General features: G+C 38.8%; 1 protein-coding gene across 1 annotated transcript in view; it reads left to right on the top strand.

Moving 5' to 3' along the window:
- Nucleotides 1-14,044, top strand: part of Tex11 (testis expressed 11) — a 223,002-nt gene extending 208,958 nt beyond the window's left edge. The window contains exons 25-29 of the mRNA XM_051141799.1: nucleotides 1,457-1,606; nucleotides 3,418-3,526; nucleotides 4,915-5,035; nucleotides 13,055-13,219; nucleotides 13,889-14,044. Coding sequence (XP_050997756.1) covers nucleotides 1,457-1,606; nucleotides 3,418-3,526; nucleotides 4,915-5,035; nucleotides 13,055-13,219; nucleotides 13,889-14,044 — 701 coding nt within the window. The remainder of the gene's footprint in view (nucleotides 1-1,456; nucleotides 1,607-3,417; nucleotides 3,527-4,914; nucleotides 5,036-13,054; nucleotides 13,220-13,888) is intronic.
- The last annotated feature ends 4,580 nt before the right edge of the window (nucleotides 14,045-18,624 follow it).

Below are 18,624 nucleotides of genomic sequence, written 5' to 3'. Positions count from 1 at the left end.
AACCATGAGTTCAAGGCCAACCTTGGCTACATACCAAAAACCTGTCTCAAAAATGAGGGCACAGTATCCACAAAATGGCTTGCTGGGTAAGAGGGCTTGCTGTCCATCCTGATGACCCGGGTTTGATCCTCAGGACCCTTATGGTAGGTGAAGAGAACCAGCTCCTGCATGTTGGCCTCTGAACTCCACATACCCACAGTGCCTCCACACATACATACACATACAAATAAATAGAAGGGAAAGGAAGACCGGAGAGAGAAAGGTGAGAGAGTGGTAGAAAAAACTAATATATAAAATGACTTTCATGCTCTGCATAGACATAATAACAAAGCATAAGTGAATTTTGTCTTTAGAGTTTGTCTAATTCTCAATGTATTTCATTGTTGATATGTAGATATTCAAAATCTAGAAAACAAATACTTCTATGCCTAAGCAGTTTTAGAAAGGGCCACTCTATTTTTTAGCAGTTTCCTGAAAGTGCATCTTGGAAAGAAGCTCATTAAAACACAGGATGGTTAAAGGGTATGCAACAGTAGGCTATTTAAGGCAGGATGTATATTGAAAGGCAAGTGAAACCACAGGATGTGCTGTGGAATGGGGCTCTCTAAGACTCAGGATGCTTGTAGGGATGTCAAACAACAGGTTGTTCTAACGGGAAGTAAAACATCCTTCCTGCAGGGAAACTCCTTAAGCTTAGGAAATAGATAGCTCTGTGGCTTTAGAAAGTTCCTGAAACTGAACAAATACACTAGGTCCCTCCATCTCCAATCATATATAAGCAGTAAGTAGTGCTGAGAGACACTCAGGCTAAGCTGCCTGAAAGAAGCAGAGAGCAGCAGGCTGCCTAGAAGAGGCTCAGAACAACTGAGCTTCCCAAGATTGCAGGTGTGTAGCCCCATACCATGCACTCCATGGCATGTTACTGCACCCAGCTTTCTTAAATATTCATTCAGAAGGCGAATAAAACCAAAGGATGCTGTACATCACCTGAAATAGTAGTCTTTCCATGATGAGCGCCAAGACATACTGTTGACTGAGGAAACAAAACAAATTTGGAACGTTTTCTCATAAAACTGTTAGTTCACACAGCACTATAGTGTCTGTTTAATTCAGCCATGACAATGAGCATGGACATACGTACAAGTTCAAAGGACGCAGGTATGTTAATTAGAATCTTAGCCATCGCAAACAGAGCACCTTTTTAGCCAGTTACAAGCATCACAGCTAAAGTTTCAGAATATGTGGGAAATGCTAGTAAATGTATTACAGGGTAGTAATATTAGTGGTGTGCTTATAGATGTTTAATGGTTAAAGTCCATCAATAGAGACTGGAATGGCCTTCAAATGGCAAGTGAAATTAATTTTCCCTTATTGGCAAACCTGTCCAGTTAGGCTAGAACAGGAGAGAGTACTAATGTGTAGTAACAGGAAATGTTAAACTTTGTCTTCTGTTTAGGAGACTTCTCAGGTGATGACTGTGAGGCAGTGCTTCTGCTGTATGAGTTTGAAGTTAAAACCAAAATGAATGATCCATCACTGGACAGCTTCATGGACTCAGTTTGGAAGATGACTGATTTGGAAAGCAGAACACTTGAAACAATGGCATGTAAGTACTATATTTGTGCTTGTGTAAGGCCAGCACCATCTAGATCCTACTGTTCTCTGGCCTTGAGATAGGAAATGATTTCTCCTCATAATACATTGCTTCTCCTTCTCTGGTGGCATTCTTAAGCTCTTTTGAACTATAATTATTTATAAACTTATCTTTTTCACTCTAAAAAATTATAATTTCATTAGAATCATGAGAAATAATTATATATTAAATTATATTTTATATAAATTATATATATTATAAAATATATTAAATTATATAAATTAAATATATATTGCTAATAAATATTGGTGACAATCATTGCTCATAATAGGTGCTCAAATGTAGTCTATATGTAGAATTTAATTATGTAACTACATATAGTGAAAGCTTAAGCGTTGGAAAGTAAGTTTTATTTAAGTAGCTAGAAATGATAAATAGCTGCTTTGATGATCAACGATGACTCAACCTTAGTAATTTACTGAATTTGGAAATACTTTGATACAGTTTATTTATACATATATAAACTCTGTGTGTATGCGTGTACGTGTTCGTGTGTGTGTGTGTGTGCATGCATGTGTGAAAGTCAATGGAACTCTTGCAAAGTCAGTTCTCTTTACAGCATATGGGCCCCAAGGATTGAACTCGGGTCATCAAGATTGGTGGCAAGTATCTGTACTCACTGCCCCTAGAAATTTGGAAGTATTTTAACACAACTGTCATTTTCAAATTTCTTTTTTTTTACAGAAAAAAATCATTTATTAATTGCTAATTAGTATGTAAAATAAAACATTGAATTTAGAAAAGTTCTTAAAAGAAAACTATCAGCTGGTCATGGTGGCACACGCCTTTAATCCCAGCACTCGGGAGGCAGAGGTAAGCAGATCTCTGTGAGTTCCAGGCCAGCCTGGTCTACAAAGCCAGGACAGCCAGGACTATTATACAGAGAAACCCTGTCTCGAAAGAAAGAAAGAAAGAAAGAAAGAAAGAAAGAAAGAAAGAAAGAAAGAAAGAAAGAAAGAAAGAAAGAAAGAAAAAGAAAGAAAGCAAGCAAGCCAACATATTCTACTGCTCAGCAAATGCCATTATGAGTTTTTTTATTTTTGTTTATTATAATTTATTAAGCTATAATGTAGGACTTAAGGGCCTCGAAGCCATCCGTCTGGAGAATATGGTGCAAGAAATGCCCTGATTTCCTTCCCTTTTACCTGTTACTCTCCTCAAGAGCTAGAGCATGGTTAGTAAAGGTATTAGGTAGCTTCCGGTACACTACAGTTGCCTTGAATTTTCTAGAGCCATGGGACCAATGAGGCATACTCTGTGACTGCCAACTCCTTATATAATGGAACTGCTCTACAGGCTTGTTGAATGCATCTGGAAGTCTCAGAGACACAGCAATGCCAAAGGCTTCCTATTTGCAGCATCTGGAAACAACAAACCAGTATATTGTAGTGTTTGTTGTCTGGCTTTATTGATCTATTTCTGTTTCTTTCTTAGCTTGCCCTTCCTTCACTGTGGTTAATAAGAGCGTTGCATCACTTGTAGGACCGTGTGCAGAGTTACAGAAACAGTAGGTTTTCTGTCACTGTTGAAGACTATAAGCTGATAGTCCTGAAAGTTCTACCATAGTACTCTACCTGGAAATAAAAGACTCTCTGAAAGTATCTGTGGAGTTAGTGTGTGTGTGTGTGTGTGTGTGTGTGTGTGTGTGTGTGTGTGTGTGTCTTTGTTCCATTAGAGAATACAAGTTATAGTCCTGCATGAAAATTGTGATCAATAAGACTATAGTGGCATTCACAACGACCTTTTTCCTTCTCTTCCTATAGTGCTAGCTATGGATAAGCCTGCACACTATCCTACTATTGCACAGGAGGCCTTGAAAAGACTTTTATTGATCTATAAAAAGAAAGAGCCAATTGATGTTTTGAAATACAGGTTAGTAAATGCAATCCAACACTCAAATCAGTTTTTTTGCAAGCCAAAAAAACTGTAGTCAGTGTCTCCTAAGTCACCCACACCATAGTTAACTGGGCCAACAGAGATGATAGGGAAACTATCCTGAAAAGAGGGGTATGTCCTGATTTTCTTTGTCTGCTGTTGCTGTTCATTTAATGGTGTGGCTGAATAAATGCTTATTATTAGGCTTATAATTATTACAGCAGTACTATTTAACCTGCTTTCACAATCAGTAAAGATGGACACCTGATATATTTTAGAGTAGCCTTATCACCTGGGGCATGGCAGATGTTAACTCCATAGCTGCCTTCCATTATATCGCAGCCTCCGTGCCATACCTCCTGTCCAAAAGCCCAGAATACTCCCTCAGGTTGTTCATCTGGACCATTTCTTTCTATGTGGAACTTGAGAGTTTCTCCTCTTAGCCCATGTGGCTCTTTCTTATCCCATGGCAATCCTCTTCCTTCTTCCTCTTTTAGTACCTGTCTGCGTCTCCTTCCCCACATCCTTCTCTCCCAAAGCCTGCAAACCTTTGCCACTGGCTCTGCCCAAGTATCAACTTTTTATTGGTCAAACAAGGAGATAAGGTTACATAACAATATTGGGGGAGGGGTGGGTAACATAGAATATGCTAGTCAGGGCAGCATCTAGGTCTTGGGAGCCAGTAATTAGCATCAAAATACATAGCACCAAACCAACCTCCAGCAGTATAGCCATATACTAAAATAATATGCATCTTTCCTTCTTTCATGTCATTTGCTAAATATCCTAAATGATCAGCAATCAGTAGCCACCACTCAGCTTCACCATTTTTCTTATATTTTCTTCTTTTTTTCCTAGTGAGATTTCCGTTTTTTCTATTTAAATCCCAATTCCTTTGTCCACTTGAAGATGTAGCATGATCCTTTACATGCCTATAAATTGAATCAGCTCATAAAATATGACAGTGACATAATTGGGTTAGCCAAATGGCTCACCAGATGATGGTACCCACTGCCAAATCTAATGATCTGAGTTGTTCCCTGATCTCTGCATAAGCATGCCCATACATACACATATGCATGCACACATGTACACACACACACACACACACACTAAAAATAACAAGTTCATTAAATAATTCCTTTATGAGGGAGATGAAGTCTAAAAAGACAACCACAGGCATGTTCAAAGGAAGGAATGATCAACCCCTTTTGCATCTTTAGAAATCCATCTTCCCAGGTTAGAAGCAAGATAAAAATAGAGGAACGAGCAGAACTGATGTGAAGTTCTTGGTGTGTGATGAGACTCAGATTTGTCTTCTCTTAGCAACAAGGGCAATGGTGTCTTTCCTTACAGGATGACCTTTTACATTTCTTATTTTCCAGTGAATGTACACGCAAGTTGATTGACCTTTTGGTGTCAGATGGAGTATCAAGTATCGTGCTGTATCCTCTGCAAGAAATTTGGGGCCATTTTAAAAATGCTCTGAGCCTCCTTAGCCAAACTGTAAGTCAAAGAGCAATACTGAACTTTCAGCTGATTTTTAAAAATTGAAGTGTTTTTTTTTTTTAAATTGAAGTGTTTTGTATAATTGAATTTGTGTAGAATGATACTTGCTGATACGAGTTTTATGATAAATTCATATTACAATGTAAATATCTATGACAAAGTATCTCTGAGTTTATGAAATATAATTAATGGTAGGATTTTTCTAGTACAAGTTGACTAAAGGATTCGGTCAGAATAGCAAGACTACCATGCATCTTGAATTGTTTTATATTTTTGGAGCTTAATATACTTCTTTCCCCTATGATTATATCAACTTTGTGAGAAGGCTTATTATTCTCACCATTTCTCAGAGGCAGGCAATAAAGTAGAAGGAACGAAGATCTGTATTTTAGTCCCTTTCCATTGATTTTTTTTTTCTTTTCAGTGAAAATTCCTTTGGTTCCTGCTGCCTTTCAGTTAATGTCCTTTGAGGTTCATCTGTGTTATCACATTACCAGTATTTCACTCTTTTTTGCTGAAAAATACTATACCACGTTGTGTTTGTTCATTAGTTGTTAAACATTTAAGTTGTTTCCACTTTTAACTGTTATGAATGATGCCCCTATGCCCATTTGCATACAGTTGTTTATGTAATATATATATTGAGACAAAGTCCTACTGTGTAGCTCTGGCTATCCGGGACCTCATTACACACACACATACACACACACACACACACACACACACACACACACACACACACACACGTATCAGGCTGGCCTTCCTTTAACTCATAGAGATCTGCCTGCCTCTGCATTCCAAGTCCTAGGATTAAAGGCATGCACCACTAAGTCTGACGGGTTCAAACATGTTTAATTTCCTTAAATGTATATGTACAAGTAGAATTGTAGGGTCCCCTCCTAGTTCTGTGGTTAGCTTTTTCTATAAGCTTCCTTTGTGATGGTATTTTATCACAGCAATAGAAAAATAGCTAAAACAAATTTTTTCTACTTCTTCACCAGCATTGTTATTGCCTGTGTTTTTATTGTAACCATCTTAGTGAGTTTGGAATGGTAACTTACTGTAGTTTGACTAGTAGTTTCTTGATGACTAATGGTGTTGACCATATATTTATTGACTATTTGTATTTCTTTCCTGGAAAAATGTCTATTGGTTTTCCCACTCCTTAAAAACTGGGTTGTCTTTTAATTGAGTTGTAAGAGTTCTTTATATATTCTAGATAAATTTTTATTTGTAAATATTTTCTCCAAACTTTTCTTTTTTCCCCAATGGTATCATTTGAAAAGAAAAAAATTTAATGAAGTCTAATTTATCAAGTTTTTCTTTTATAGGTAGTATTGTAATGCTAAAAATTCTTTGCCCCATCCAAGTTTACAGATATCCACTCCTAGGTATTCTTGAAGTTTTAGATTTTTATCTTTTGAATATAGGTCTATGATATATTTTAAATTAATGTTATATATGGTAAAAAGTAAGAGTCTACGTAGCTTCTTACATACTTTTGCATATCGGTATCTTTCTGTTGAGTTGTGTTTCCTTACTTGTTAAATGCTCAGGGTTTCCTGTCCATTATTGGCCCATAGCTGAAACATGATTATATGCTTAGCTTTTTATACAGAAAATAATTTAGTGGCTTTATTAGCTCTTTGTCATATATATGTTTGTGTGTATGTGTGTGTGTACATATGTGTGTATATATATGTGTGTGTGTATGTGTGTGTACATACGTGTATATATATATGTGTGTGTGTGTGTGTGTGTATTGCCTTTTCCCCCCTTTTGATGGAATGTGCTATATATATCTGCTGTGTTTCAAATGCTCAGGAGAAAATTCTCCCATTATCTTTTTTATTATTTATTAAGCTGATAATTTATATTAGCCACCTCCATGCATTGGCAAAATGCCTATTACACAAATATAAAACCTCTACCTCATACATTATGATTTAGAGTTTGCATCCATGTTTCACTGTCTCATACAACTCCTCCCACAGTGATTCAATAGACAGTGCCACTATTATTTATCTTGGATTTACAATTGACATTTTTAAATTCAAAAAGTTAAGTTACTAATTTAGTTAAAATCATTTGTGGTTAACAAATAGGAGTCAGAAATAGAACCCAGGTCTTCTGACCATGTCTTAGTTTGGACTGTTATAACAAAACACTATAGACTGGGTGCCTTACAAACAATAGAAATTAGGCTGGCAAGTTGGCTCAATGAGCAAAAGTTCTTGCCACATAAATATTTACCACCTGAGTTCAATCCTGAGAATCTATGATAGAGCCAATTCCCAAAAGTTGTCCTCTGCCCTGGTACAGTCTCTGGTAAGAGCCTGCTTCCTCACAGATGAGAGAATTTTTTGCTCTAACTTCAGATGGCAAGATGGACAAGGGATCTCTGAGGGATTTTTTTTTTTTTTTTTGGAGGCAGGGTTTCTCTGTGTATGCTTGGCTGTTCTGGATTCATTTTGTAGACCAGGCTGGCCTTGAACTCACAGACAAGCACCTGCCACTGCCTCCCAAGTACATGTGTTAAAGGTGTGGGCCACCACACCCAGCTTCTCTGGGATGCTTTATAACTAACCTTATTTCTGAGGACTGCCATTTACTACCTAATCACATCCTGATGATACAAATTCTTTTTTTTTTTTTTTTCAGAGACAGGGTTTTACTGTGTAGCCTTGGCTGTCCTGGACTCTCTTTGTAGACAAGGCTGGCCTTGAACTCTGCCTGCCTCTGCCTCCCTGAGTGCTACCAATTTTTAATATTGGTAATTTGAAGGTTAATATTTTAACAGGTTACTTTGGAGTTTACCTAAATATTCATTCAATTCTCCCATTATTACTGGACTCATTCTATTTGAACACACATTTTTACCAGTTTTTACAAGGAAATCTCAGGCCAAATGAGAGCCTTAGGCTGATATTCAGAGCTAGTTGCAAGAAAAAGCCCAGCGGGAAGGGGGCACATGCTTAAGTAGGTATTCCTATGTACTCTATAATAGGTCCATATTCTAGTTTCTTCTTTAAGAATTCAGTTGTTAGCTGGGCTTGGTGGTCCATACCTTTACTCCCAACACTCAGGGAGGCAGAGACAAGCAAGATCGCTGTGAGTTTGAGGCCAGCCTGGACTACAAAGCAAGTCCAGGACAGCCAAGACTACACAGAGAAACCCTGTCTCAAAGAAAGAAACAAACAAAAAAAGAATTAGATTGTTTAGGTTGTTTCTTAAATAAATTTATATTTTGATGCTATAAACATAGAACCCCTTTTTGGTTTAGCCTGTGGACATCTCATTCTCCACAGTTTTGTGGAGAGTGGGGACTGAGTGTGACATGTGCTCTGGTGCCCCATATTTGAAAACTTCCCCTTGGTGGGGAGGCCTGGGGGCACTCAGAAGAAGGAAAAGCAGGCAATCTGGATGAGACCTGATATGCGGTGCTCATGTGGTGGGGGAGGATACCCCCTGCCAGAGGTCTAGGGGAGGAGAATAGGGTGAAAAGGGGAAAGGGGAACAGGAAGATACAAGTGGGGGATAACAACTGGGATGTAATCTGAGTAAATTATTTAAAAAATAAAAATAAATAAGACAGAAATGAAAAAAATAAAATAAAATAAATTTACATTTTGAAATAATTATAGTTATATATACTTACATATATACTTATAAGAAATAACATAGCAATCTTGTACACTCCTTACTCAGCTTTCCCCAATGATAATACTTACAAAACAATATTGTAATAAAAGACCAGACATGGTAGCAGACACTCATAATCCCAGCACGCAGGACTCAGAGGCATGAAAGTTAGGAATTGAAGGCCATACTATACTACATAGAGAGTTTGAGTCCAGTATGTACTACATAAATATCAGACTTAAAAACCTAAAAGATCAGATAAACAAATTAAATTGCCCTATACCTCCTGAGGAAATAGGAACAGTCATCAAAAGTCCCCCCCCCAAAGAAATCCCAGGGCCAGATGATTTCAACACAGAATTCTACCAAACCTTCAAAGAAGAGCTAATACCAATATACTTCAAACTCTTCCACAAAATGGAAACAGAAGGAACATTACCAAACTCATTCTATGAAGCCACAGTCATCTTAGTACCTAAATCACACAAAGACCCAACAAAGAGAATCTCCCTCATGAACACTGATGCAAAAATACTCAACAAAATACTTGCAAACCAAATTCAAGAACACAGCAAAAACATCATCCACCATGATCAAGTAGGCTTCATTCCAGATACAGGAATGGTTAAACATATGAAAATTGATCAATGTAATCCACCATATAAACAAACTGAAAGGAAAAGAGGCACATGATCATCTCATTAGATGCTGTAAAAGCCTTTGAGAAAATTCAACACCCCTTTGTGTTAAAAGTCTTGGAGAGATCAGGGATACAAGGCCCATACCTGGTCACAGTAAAGGCAGTATACAGCAAGCCAATAGCCAACATCAAATTAAATGGAGAGAAACTTAAAGCAACTCCACTAAAATCAGGAACTGCTACCCATTGTCTCCTTATCTCTTCAATACAGTACTTGAAGGCCCAGCTAGAGCAATAAGATAACTAAAGGAGATCAAGGAGATGCAAATTGGAAAGGAAGTCAAAGTATCACTATTTGCAGATTATATGATTGTATATATAAGTGACCCCCAGAATTATACCAGAGATTTTCAGCTGATAGACATCTTCAGTAAAGATGCTAGATACAAAATTAATGCAAAAAATCAGTAGCCATCCTTTATAACTCTAACCAAGAAAGTGAAAGATTTGTATGAAAAAAAAAAAAAACTGTCAAGTCTCTGAAGAAAGAAATTGAAGGAGCTGTTAGAAGATGGAAATATCGCCAATGCTCATGGATAGGTAGGATTAACAGTAAAAATGGCCATCTTACCAAAAGCAATCTTCATAATCAATGCAATGGGAAAATCAAAATTCCAACACAATTCTTTACAGACCTTGAAAGAACAATTCTCAGCTTCACATGTAAAAATTAAATATCCAGAATAGCTATAACAATTTAGTACAATAAAAGGACTTCTGGGGGTATCACCATCCCTGACATCAAGTTGTACTACAGAGCAATAGTATTAAAAGCAACATGCTACTGGTATAGAAATTGATTGATCAATGGAATCAAGTCGAACACCCAGAAATAAAACCACACACCTGATTTTTGACAAGAGTCAAAACCATACAATGGAAAAAAGAAAGCATCTTCAACAAATGGTGCTGATCTAATTGAATGTCTAACTGAATGCAAATAGCTCAATATCTATCACCTTGCATAAAACTCCAGTCCAAGTGGATCAAAGACCTCACCATAAAGCCAGATACTCTAAATCTATTAGAAGAGAAAGTGGGGAAGAGCCTTGAACTCATTGGCACAGGAGACAACTTCCTGAACCGAACCATCAACAGCTCAGTATCTAAGAGCAGCAATTAATAAATGGGACCTCATGAAACTGATAGCTTATATAAAGCAAAGGGCACTGTCAACAGGACATAACAGCAGTCTACCGAATGGGAAAAGATCTTCACCAACCCTACATGCAATAGACAGCTATTATCCAAAATATATAAAGAACTCAAGAAATTAAACACCAACAAACCAAATGACCCAATAAAAAAGGAATGGCATACTCATACATGCTATAGCATGTATGAAACTTAAAGTCATTATGTGGGCCAAGGAATGTACTAGTTCAATTAATAGAGTGCTTACCTAGCAAGCGTGAAGCCATGGATTCAATCCTTAATACTGATACTTCTAACTATAGTAAAGTACTAACATAATGAATTACAGGAATGAGTTTTATTTAGCCTCCAATATATGTTTTCAAAGTTAAGCCTAAAGCAAGTAACTAAATCAGGTATACTTAATAGATAGATGATCCTCAAACTCTTCAGAGGTCTGTTGAATATGGCATTTCAAATGTTTAAGAAAAGAAGCTTTTTTTTTTTTTTGATAGAGGACATGCCAGCTCCTGGCAGCACTGCTAATCTCTTGCAGCCTCTAGTAACCACACTAGCCTGCTGTCTTTCACTGTGGGTTTTCCTAGTCTAGCCATTTCCTAGAATCTCTGTAGATCTAGATCTTATTCGTATCTCCCATTCAGCATCACGTTTGTTTGATCACCTTTCCATACACGTAGTTAAGATAACCACATTCTTATAGTGTTCCAGGCTGTGAATACACAAAAGTGAATGACATTTTACCTTAAAAAAAAACTTTATCCCTGCTGAATAAAGGAGAAAGACAGTGATGTGTTAGAATGCTTTCCAGTATGTGAGCAAAATTTCAGGGAACAAAAGTTTATGGAAGTAATTGTGAACTATCAAGGTGAACATTTGATTGAGGATTGAAACATTTGTTCATTAATTCATTTAGCAAACTTGTGCCTCTATTGTGTGTCAGGCATAGTATTGGACTCCAAGGATACAAAAATGAAACAAAGAATTCAACAGGCCGAAAGAAATAAATATGTGACACTTCAAATTTATGTGGTCTAATTTAGAGAAATTGTAAAGCTTGCTGTAAGAATGAAGAGAAAGAAATGACTAAATTTGAAAAGTAGATATTTATGAAGTTAATATTTCAGGCAAACTAGACTGCCTCTGACCAAGCTCTGCTCTTGTTCCTTTCTGTCACCTTTTCAGGGAACCTAATGTCCATGTCACTCCAACAAACCCTTAATCATACCTTGGGAACTCATTTTTCCTGTGATACTAGAGGTGGAATCCAGGGCCTCACACACTAGACAAGCATTCTGTCACTGAGTTGTACTTTGAGATTCAGGAAGTCATCCTTATATGCAGATGCCTTGTTTTCACAAAGCTGCCATGTGTCCTTGAGAGCTTTGTGTCATCTCTTTTGGTACCCTCATTATCAGTATGATATACATAGAAGTTTTTTGTAGATCTAATTGAAGGACAGCTGGGCATGGTGGTCTGTAGTTCCAGCACTTGGGAAACTGAGATGGGATAATCACTGGAACCCAGGAGTTCAAGAATAGACTAGGCAACATAGCAAGATCCCCATCTGAAACACAACAGTAATACATAAAAGCCAAGACAACATCCTTGACTCTCAAGAAGCTTCTTCCACAGTCTTCTCTCACATCTTCGCCCTCCAGGGCCTGACATATATTGGGTAAATGAAGGGCTTCAACACGAGTGCTTTCTTTGTTCCTCGTCTCCTATAATAGGACAGGGAAAGCCGTTCTTTTTACGAATCCTTTTCACTATTGCAAAATACTACGAAGCAGCTAATATAATTTTGTGATGAGTGGCATTTGAAACCACTGATAAGGCTGTGGGACCATCTCAGAAATGTGACCTTTGTTCGTAACTTAGTTGATTATCTCAGCACTAAAAATTAATATTATTTCTGTTGCAAGATAGAAATTCAAGCCAGGTGCAATGGCACACACCTATAATCCCAGCACTCAGGCAGAGGCAAGCAGATCTCTCAAGGTCAGCCCAGTCTGCGAAGGGAGCCTAGGACAGCCAAGGCTACACAGAGAAACTCTGTCTTGAAAAACCAAAAACTAACACCACCACCCCCGCAAAAATAGAAATTCATTCTGGTTAAGGAAATTAAGAGACTCAATAAAAACAGTTTCTTGACCATCTCAAAAAAGGAAATGTAGGAATTGGGGTGGTAATTGGCTGAGTATGGGAGCAACAAAAGATGCAAGTAGGATACAGATTTTTCTCTTGCTTCAGAGAGACCAGATATTGCTATCTGATTATATGTTCTTTTAGTAGAAGAGAGATTCATTGCCTTTCCCCCCCATTTTTGTGTCACTTCATGAGACTTCACTGTGGGACTTTCTACAGCTGCTGTATCTTCAAGTACTCACCTGTTCTCCAGAAGCAGTCTTTCCTCACTGCTAGCCAAGCACCTCTTCTTTAATGACAGTGGGACATGATACAGTGTAACAATCAGTAGTGACAATGACAACTGTAAAACACCCACTCTTCTTGGATTTCAGGAGGGCTATCCAGAGGAGGAGGTTCTATGGCTAATGACCAAGTCTTGGAATATTGGCGTATTGATGTATAGCAGGAACGAGTATGTATCTGCAGAGAAATGGGCTGGGATGGCATTGGATTTCCTTGGCCGCCTTGGCTCCCTCAAAATAAACTACGAAGCTAAGGTATGAGGGAGACTCTTGCAGTGGGGGACATGACTTAGAGAGCATGGAAGTCATAACAGGCTCCCATAAGGACATATTCTATCTTGCCTGACTAGATAAAGATCTTTCTCTTTGAAGGTCTCAGTGCTTCCCTGTCACTTCATGGGGTAGGAGACTGTGTAGTGATTTCTTAGAGTGAAAACCAAGGAGGGTAGAGAACAGGAAACACAGGGGCAGTGAATGGAATCTAATTACGAGGACTGCCAGGAGTATGCTCTGAAGAAACATATCCAGTCAGTGCCAGTGTGTGTGGATAAGGGCTGATCTCTGTGCAAACAATGGCTGGTCAAACAGGCACCTCTCCAGGGACTATTACTCTCGGTTTCAAGCATCTAGATCATTAGTTAACTAGGCTAGGTTTGGTAAGGAAACCAAAAGGCCTTATTACCAAATAAGAACAAAGAATCTTTTCTGTTTTGATTACCTCCTCCCTTACTAGAGCTGCCTGTTCCTAATTAAACAGGCCTAGTGCCCTAGGATTCCTATTCCTCCAGAGAGGACTATTTGTACCCAAATAGCAACTCAGATCTCAGAAGGCAAGGGCCTGACTTCTCTGCCATCATTGTGGATCTGGGAAGCTTTCCCACACTGATTTTCTTCTCAAAATCTGTTTGCTCTTCTATTTTCCAGGTGAATCTTCTATATGCCACCCTCATGGAAGCATTAGATAAACGGTGGGACTTAGGGTCTGCAGAGATGGCTGAGCAGCTAAGAGCACTGACTGCTCCTCCAGAGGACCAGGGTTCAATTCCCAGCACCCACATGGCAGCTCACAACCCTCTGTAACTCCAGTTCCAGGGGATCTGACACTGTCGTCTGGTCTCTAAGGTTACCAGGCATGTACTTTCTTCTGGTCTCCAAGAAAACCAGGCATGCACATAAAATAAAAATAAAGTAATCTTTTGTTGTTGTTAAGAGTGAGTTCACTTTTCAGTCAAGAGTTATAATGGTTGGAAGAAGTCGTGTAAAGCAGGCTGGCTCACAGCAACTCAGAGGTGTATATTCATGAATATTGAATATTTCAGTTGTTGCCATATGTTTCCTTGACCTTGTGCTGTCTTAATCCCTACTTTTATGTTCAATGAAATTTTCTCAAATAAAAGCATTTTGACTCTCACCTCAGTGATCAACTAATTTCTAGGAAGAAAATGAATGTTCCTGCCTGCTGAGGATTCGATTGAAACTGTCCATGCTGGAACAAGATGCCCCATGCAAATAAAATGGAATGTGCTCGAACCTCAAGCTGAAAGATAACACAAAACAGTAAACATCACTGGACGGGCCTAGTGGTCACTGGCTCTTGAATTTACCAGATTCATGAAATCTTTCTTCAGAATCCTTGGGAATGTGTTACCCAGTCTATTAAAACATATCCTGTGCTACATAGTCAGACCCTGTGAGAGAGTGTGGGGATGACAGTGAATCATATCCTATGACTGATCAAACGCACCCTTCTTTTGGTTTGCCTAATTGGTAAAAAGCTTTTCTTTCTACCGAACAAAAATCTGTTTCCCAGTAATAAGTCTGCTATTTCCATTCCAGGTGCCCTTTAGAGAATCAAAGACAGAAGCTGGCCTCACTCATCACTGCCCTGTCGTTCAGCTTTTTCTTCTTAGGCTTCAACATCCTCTGGCCTCTCAGCCATTCCTCCTGTGTTCTGGTCACCTTACCTTACATTCCAAGAGACAAATCTCACATTCCAAAGAGGCCTGACCTGCAGAGCTCAGAATGCTCGTTCTGCCTGCACTGACGTTAGTGTGGTGAAGTATCGCATTGCTACCCCTCTCGTGGTTAATTTATATTCTGTTTATAACATTTTCAACCACTGGTTTTCAAATACCTGCATATGTAATAAAAGTCACAGTGCACCTGCTGTGCATCCTTCACCTGCCTCCCTATGGATGCAGATTGGCCACATTGCCTTATTGCTGCTTCTTTTCTTCCTCAATTCCTTGAGATTGTGTTCCAGATTCTGGGGACAGGTAGTCTTCTGCATCAGATTCATAGTGACTCTTTGACTTCTTGTTATCCATGCACTGAAACGGGTATGTGCCAACCTTTTAGCATTATAGTGAGAACATCGCAGGTGCAATATATGCTTCCCATTGAGAGGAAAGATTGGAGGAACACTCTGCAATTCTGGAATCCTGCTGGGCAGGTGACATGAGGACACACCACCATGAGCCTGAGTTCCTTTATTACCCTCTAATTATGCTATTTAGAATGTGCTTGAGTAAACTTTGGTCACTCAGTTTGCTCCTAGTTCCAAAATATGGGAGATATTTTGTTATGCAGGTTCTCAATAATATTTAGTATCATACATATTCTCAATAATAGTATTTAATGTAAATTTTGTAAGATGTGATGTGTTTGGAGCTAGATGGATTTCAGTTTCTTATGTATATTTCAGGGCTTGATATCTGAGTTTAGTCTTAACTATAAATGTTTCTTTTTAAAAATGTTTATTTATCATATATACAGTGCTCTGTGTGCATCTGTACAACAGAAGAGGGCGCCAGATCTCATCATAGATGCTTGTGAGCCACCATGTGGTTGCTGGGAATCGAACTCAGGACCTTTGGAAGAGCAGGCAGTGCTCTTAACCTCTGAGCCATTTCTCCAGCCCTGTAATACTTCTTATTCTTGTCTTTGCCAGTATAATTTTCTCAGGTTCTTAATAGGTGTCTGAAGTCTTCACTTCAAATTCTTTGCATGCTGATTTTTTAAAAAAACATCTTAAAATGTCTACACTATAAACAATATGGACTACATGCAGAAATATAGGGGTACCATTTAGTCTATCTTCCATTGTGACAAAGATTTAAGAAAATCAACATAGATGGTGAACAATTAATTTTGGCTCACATTTCCAGAGGTTTCAGTGTGTGGTTGCTTGGCTCGGTTGTCTGGACATGTGGCTAGAATATCACTTTAAGGAATACATAGTAGGGCATAAGAAGAGCCAGAAACAAAACATAACTGACCACTACAAGAGTGCATATTGTAAAAACTCCCCTACATACATAACCATAGCACAAATACCAGAATCATAAAACTAGCAGTGATACAATTCTACCATCTGTTCCACAGGTCCACTCATACTCGCATGGTTGTCCTAATAGTCCTTCATAAATTTAAATCCACAAGCGGCACTTAGTTGTTGTATTTTTCATCTCCTGCAAATGACGCTAACATTTTTTCAGAGAACAGACTAATGGCTTTGTAGCGTGGACCTCAGTTTCGGTGGGTCCGATGTTTCCTGCTGATTAGATTCTGTTTACCCACTTTGGACAGGCAGAGCTTTGAAAGCAATGTGTTCCTGGTGCGGCCCACCAGCAAGCACTCAGTGTCAATTTGTCCTATTACTGACTAAAGTTAAGATGGTTCTGTCAGGTTTCTCCAGTGTGAGGTTAATTGATAAACATTTTGTACTTAGTAATTAGTAAGTAATTATGAAGTCCTTGGTGGAAGATAATTTGGGACTAAGTAAATATCCTGTTTCTCATTAACGTTCACAAGCAAGTTTCTTACCTAGGTCCATTTTTACTGTGATGGCTTGCTAATTGTTGGTTTCTCTGTCTCCACTGTTGCTTTTACTAGTTGGCCTTGATAACGCACTTTCTGCTCCTCTACTTTTTACTCCGCCCAGGGCCTTATCCATGCAGATGCTCTGCCACAGAACTCACCTCCACTTAGTTACCATTTGTACTGTCAAACTACACTTTAGTATACATTACTATAGTCTTGTTTGTTCAGTGGATACTAATTCACCACTATTATTTGTTCTCTGCTCCTTTGATATGTCCCCATTTTTTGCAAGCACTTCTTTACTTGTGGACAGTGAGAAGCTCCAGGCTCCTCTCAGGCATTTACTACCCCAATCCTGGAATCCATGATTTTTTCAGAGATCTGGTTCCTTTGGATAGAGAATGGTGATAGGCCCCATGATCTAGTTCCTAGCTACATCCATTCGTAACTGGCATGACTCTGTTTCTAGATCTTCAGAGTGATCAGAGCTAGGAAATAAACATGTGGGTATGTGTATAAACATACCTATACATGATTCCAACACACACACACGTGTATAAAATCATGAGATTATATTGATGCCTCCATTTTCAATCCAATATTCAGATTTATTCTAGCCTTCCCTCCTTGACATATTTGTGACTCTTTCAACATTGACCTTTTTCTCCTTTTCTCTGTATGTTTTCTCCCAGCCATTCGGCTCTTCTAAGCCATTGCCCCTCTGCCTACGTCCCAGTCATCTGCAAGCTCTCACTCCAGATCCTCCTGCCGCCACCTTCCAAGTGCTGATATAACAAGTCTGCACTGCCACATCCAGTTTTTGGAGTGCTGGGGGTTGAAGCTAGGGTTTCATGCATACTAGGAAGCATTCTAGCAGCTGAACTATACCCGTAGCCTCATCCTCCAGTATCTTTAAAGCTCCAAAAAGTCTGCAATGTTTTCCTTACAACTGTACATTCCTGTGACTAAGTCCCTGACACTTCACATAAATATTGTGGAAAGAATGCATGAAATTTCTAAGCTTGTTTTCTCATAAATACTGACATTAATTACCTGCTTGTATGTCCAGCTTTACAAAGAAATCTAACACATGTGTTCTCATTTAATGGTCAAAACAAGCTTTGTCAGATAGGGATTCCATTCCTCTCTCCTCCTCTCCACTACTCTTGTTATTCTGTGGAGCATGAAGCTTGGAAAATTTAAGAACTTAATCAAAGTATCTTAGTTACTTTCCTGTTGGCGTGATAAATAACCTGACAAAAGCACCTTAAGGAAGAAAGGGCTTATTTTGGCTTACGGATCCAAATGGATACAGTCCATTGTGGCAAGGAAGACATAGTAGCAGGCAGGGAAGGCATGATAGCAGGCGCAACGGGCTGCATAGTTGCATTGAATTCACTATTTTAGAAAGCAGAGAATGAAGAAGAGGCCAGGCCATAAAGCACTCACTTCCTTCAGGAAGGGTCTACCTTCCAAGGTTCCAGAACCTTTCCAAATACCATCACCAGGTAGGGACCAAGAGTTCAAATACATGAGTCTACAGAAGACATTGCACATTCAAACCACAACACAACATGACAGCTGGTCAGTGACCCAGATGTAATTTAAAGTCAGGTCTAAGCTGACTTGATGGTATAATTGTTATCCTGGCTACTCTGGAGGCTGAGGTAAGAGTATGACAGGTTCAAGGCCAGTCTAGCAGGACTCTAAAGATAAAAAGCAAAAGGGGCTAAAAGATGCCTCCACGGTATAGCCCTTGCCTAGCATGCACACAACCCCAAGGCCCCTGCCTTCACATTACCTTTATTTCCTCTGAACTCTTTCAAATATGACTTCTT

This window comes from Acomys russatus, chromosome X (assembly GCF_903995435.1).
Source record: "Acomys russatus chromosome X, mAcoRus1.1, whole genome shotgun sequence".
NCBI lineage: Eukaryota > Metazoa > Chordata > Mammalia > Rodentia > Muridae > Acomys > Acomys russatus.
This window is presented reverse-complemented; position numbering and strand designations above follow the sequence as displayed.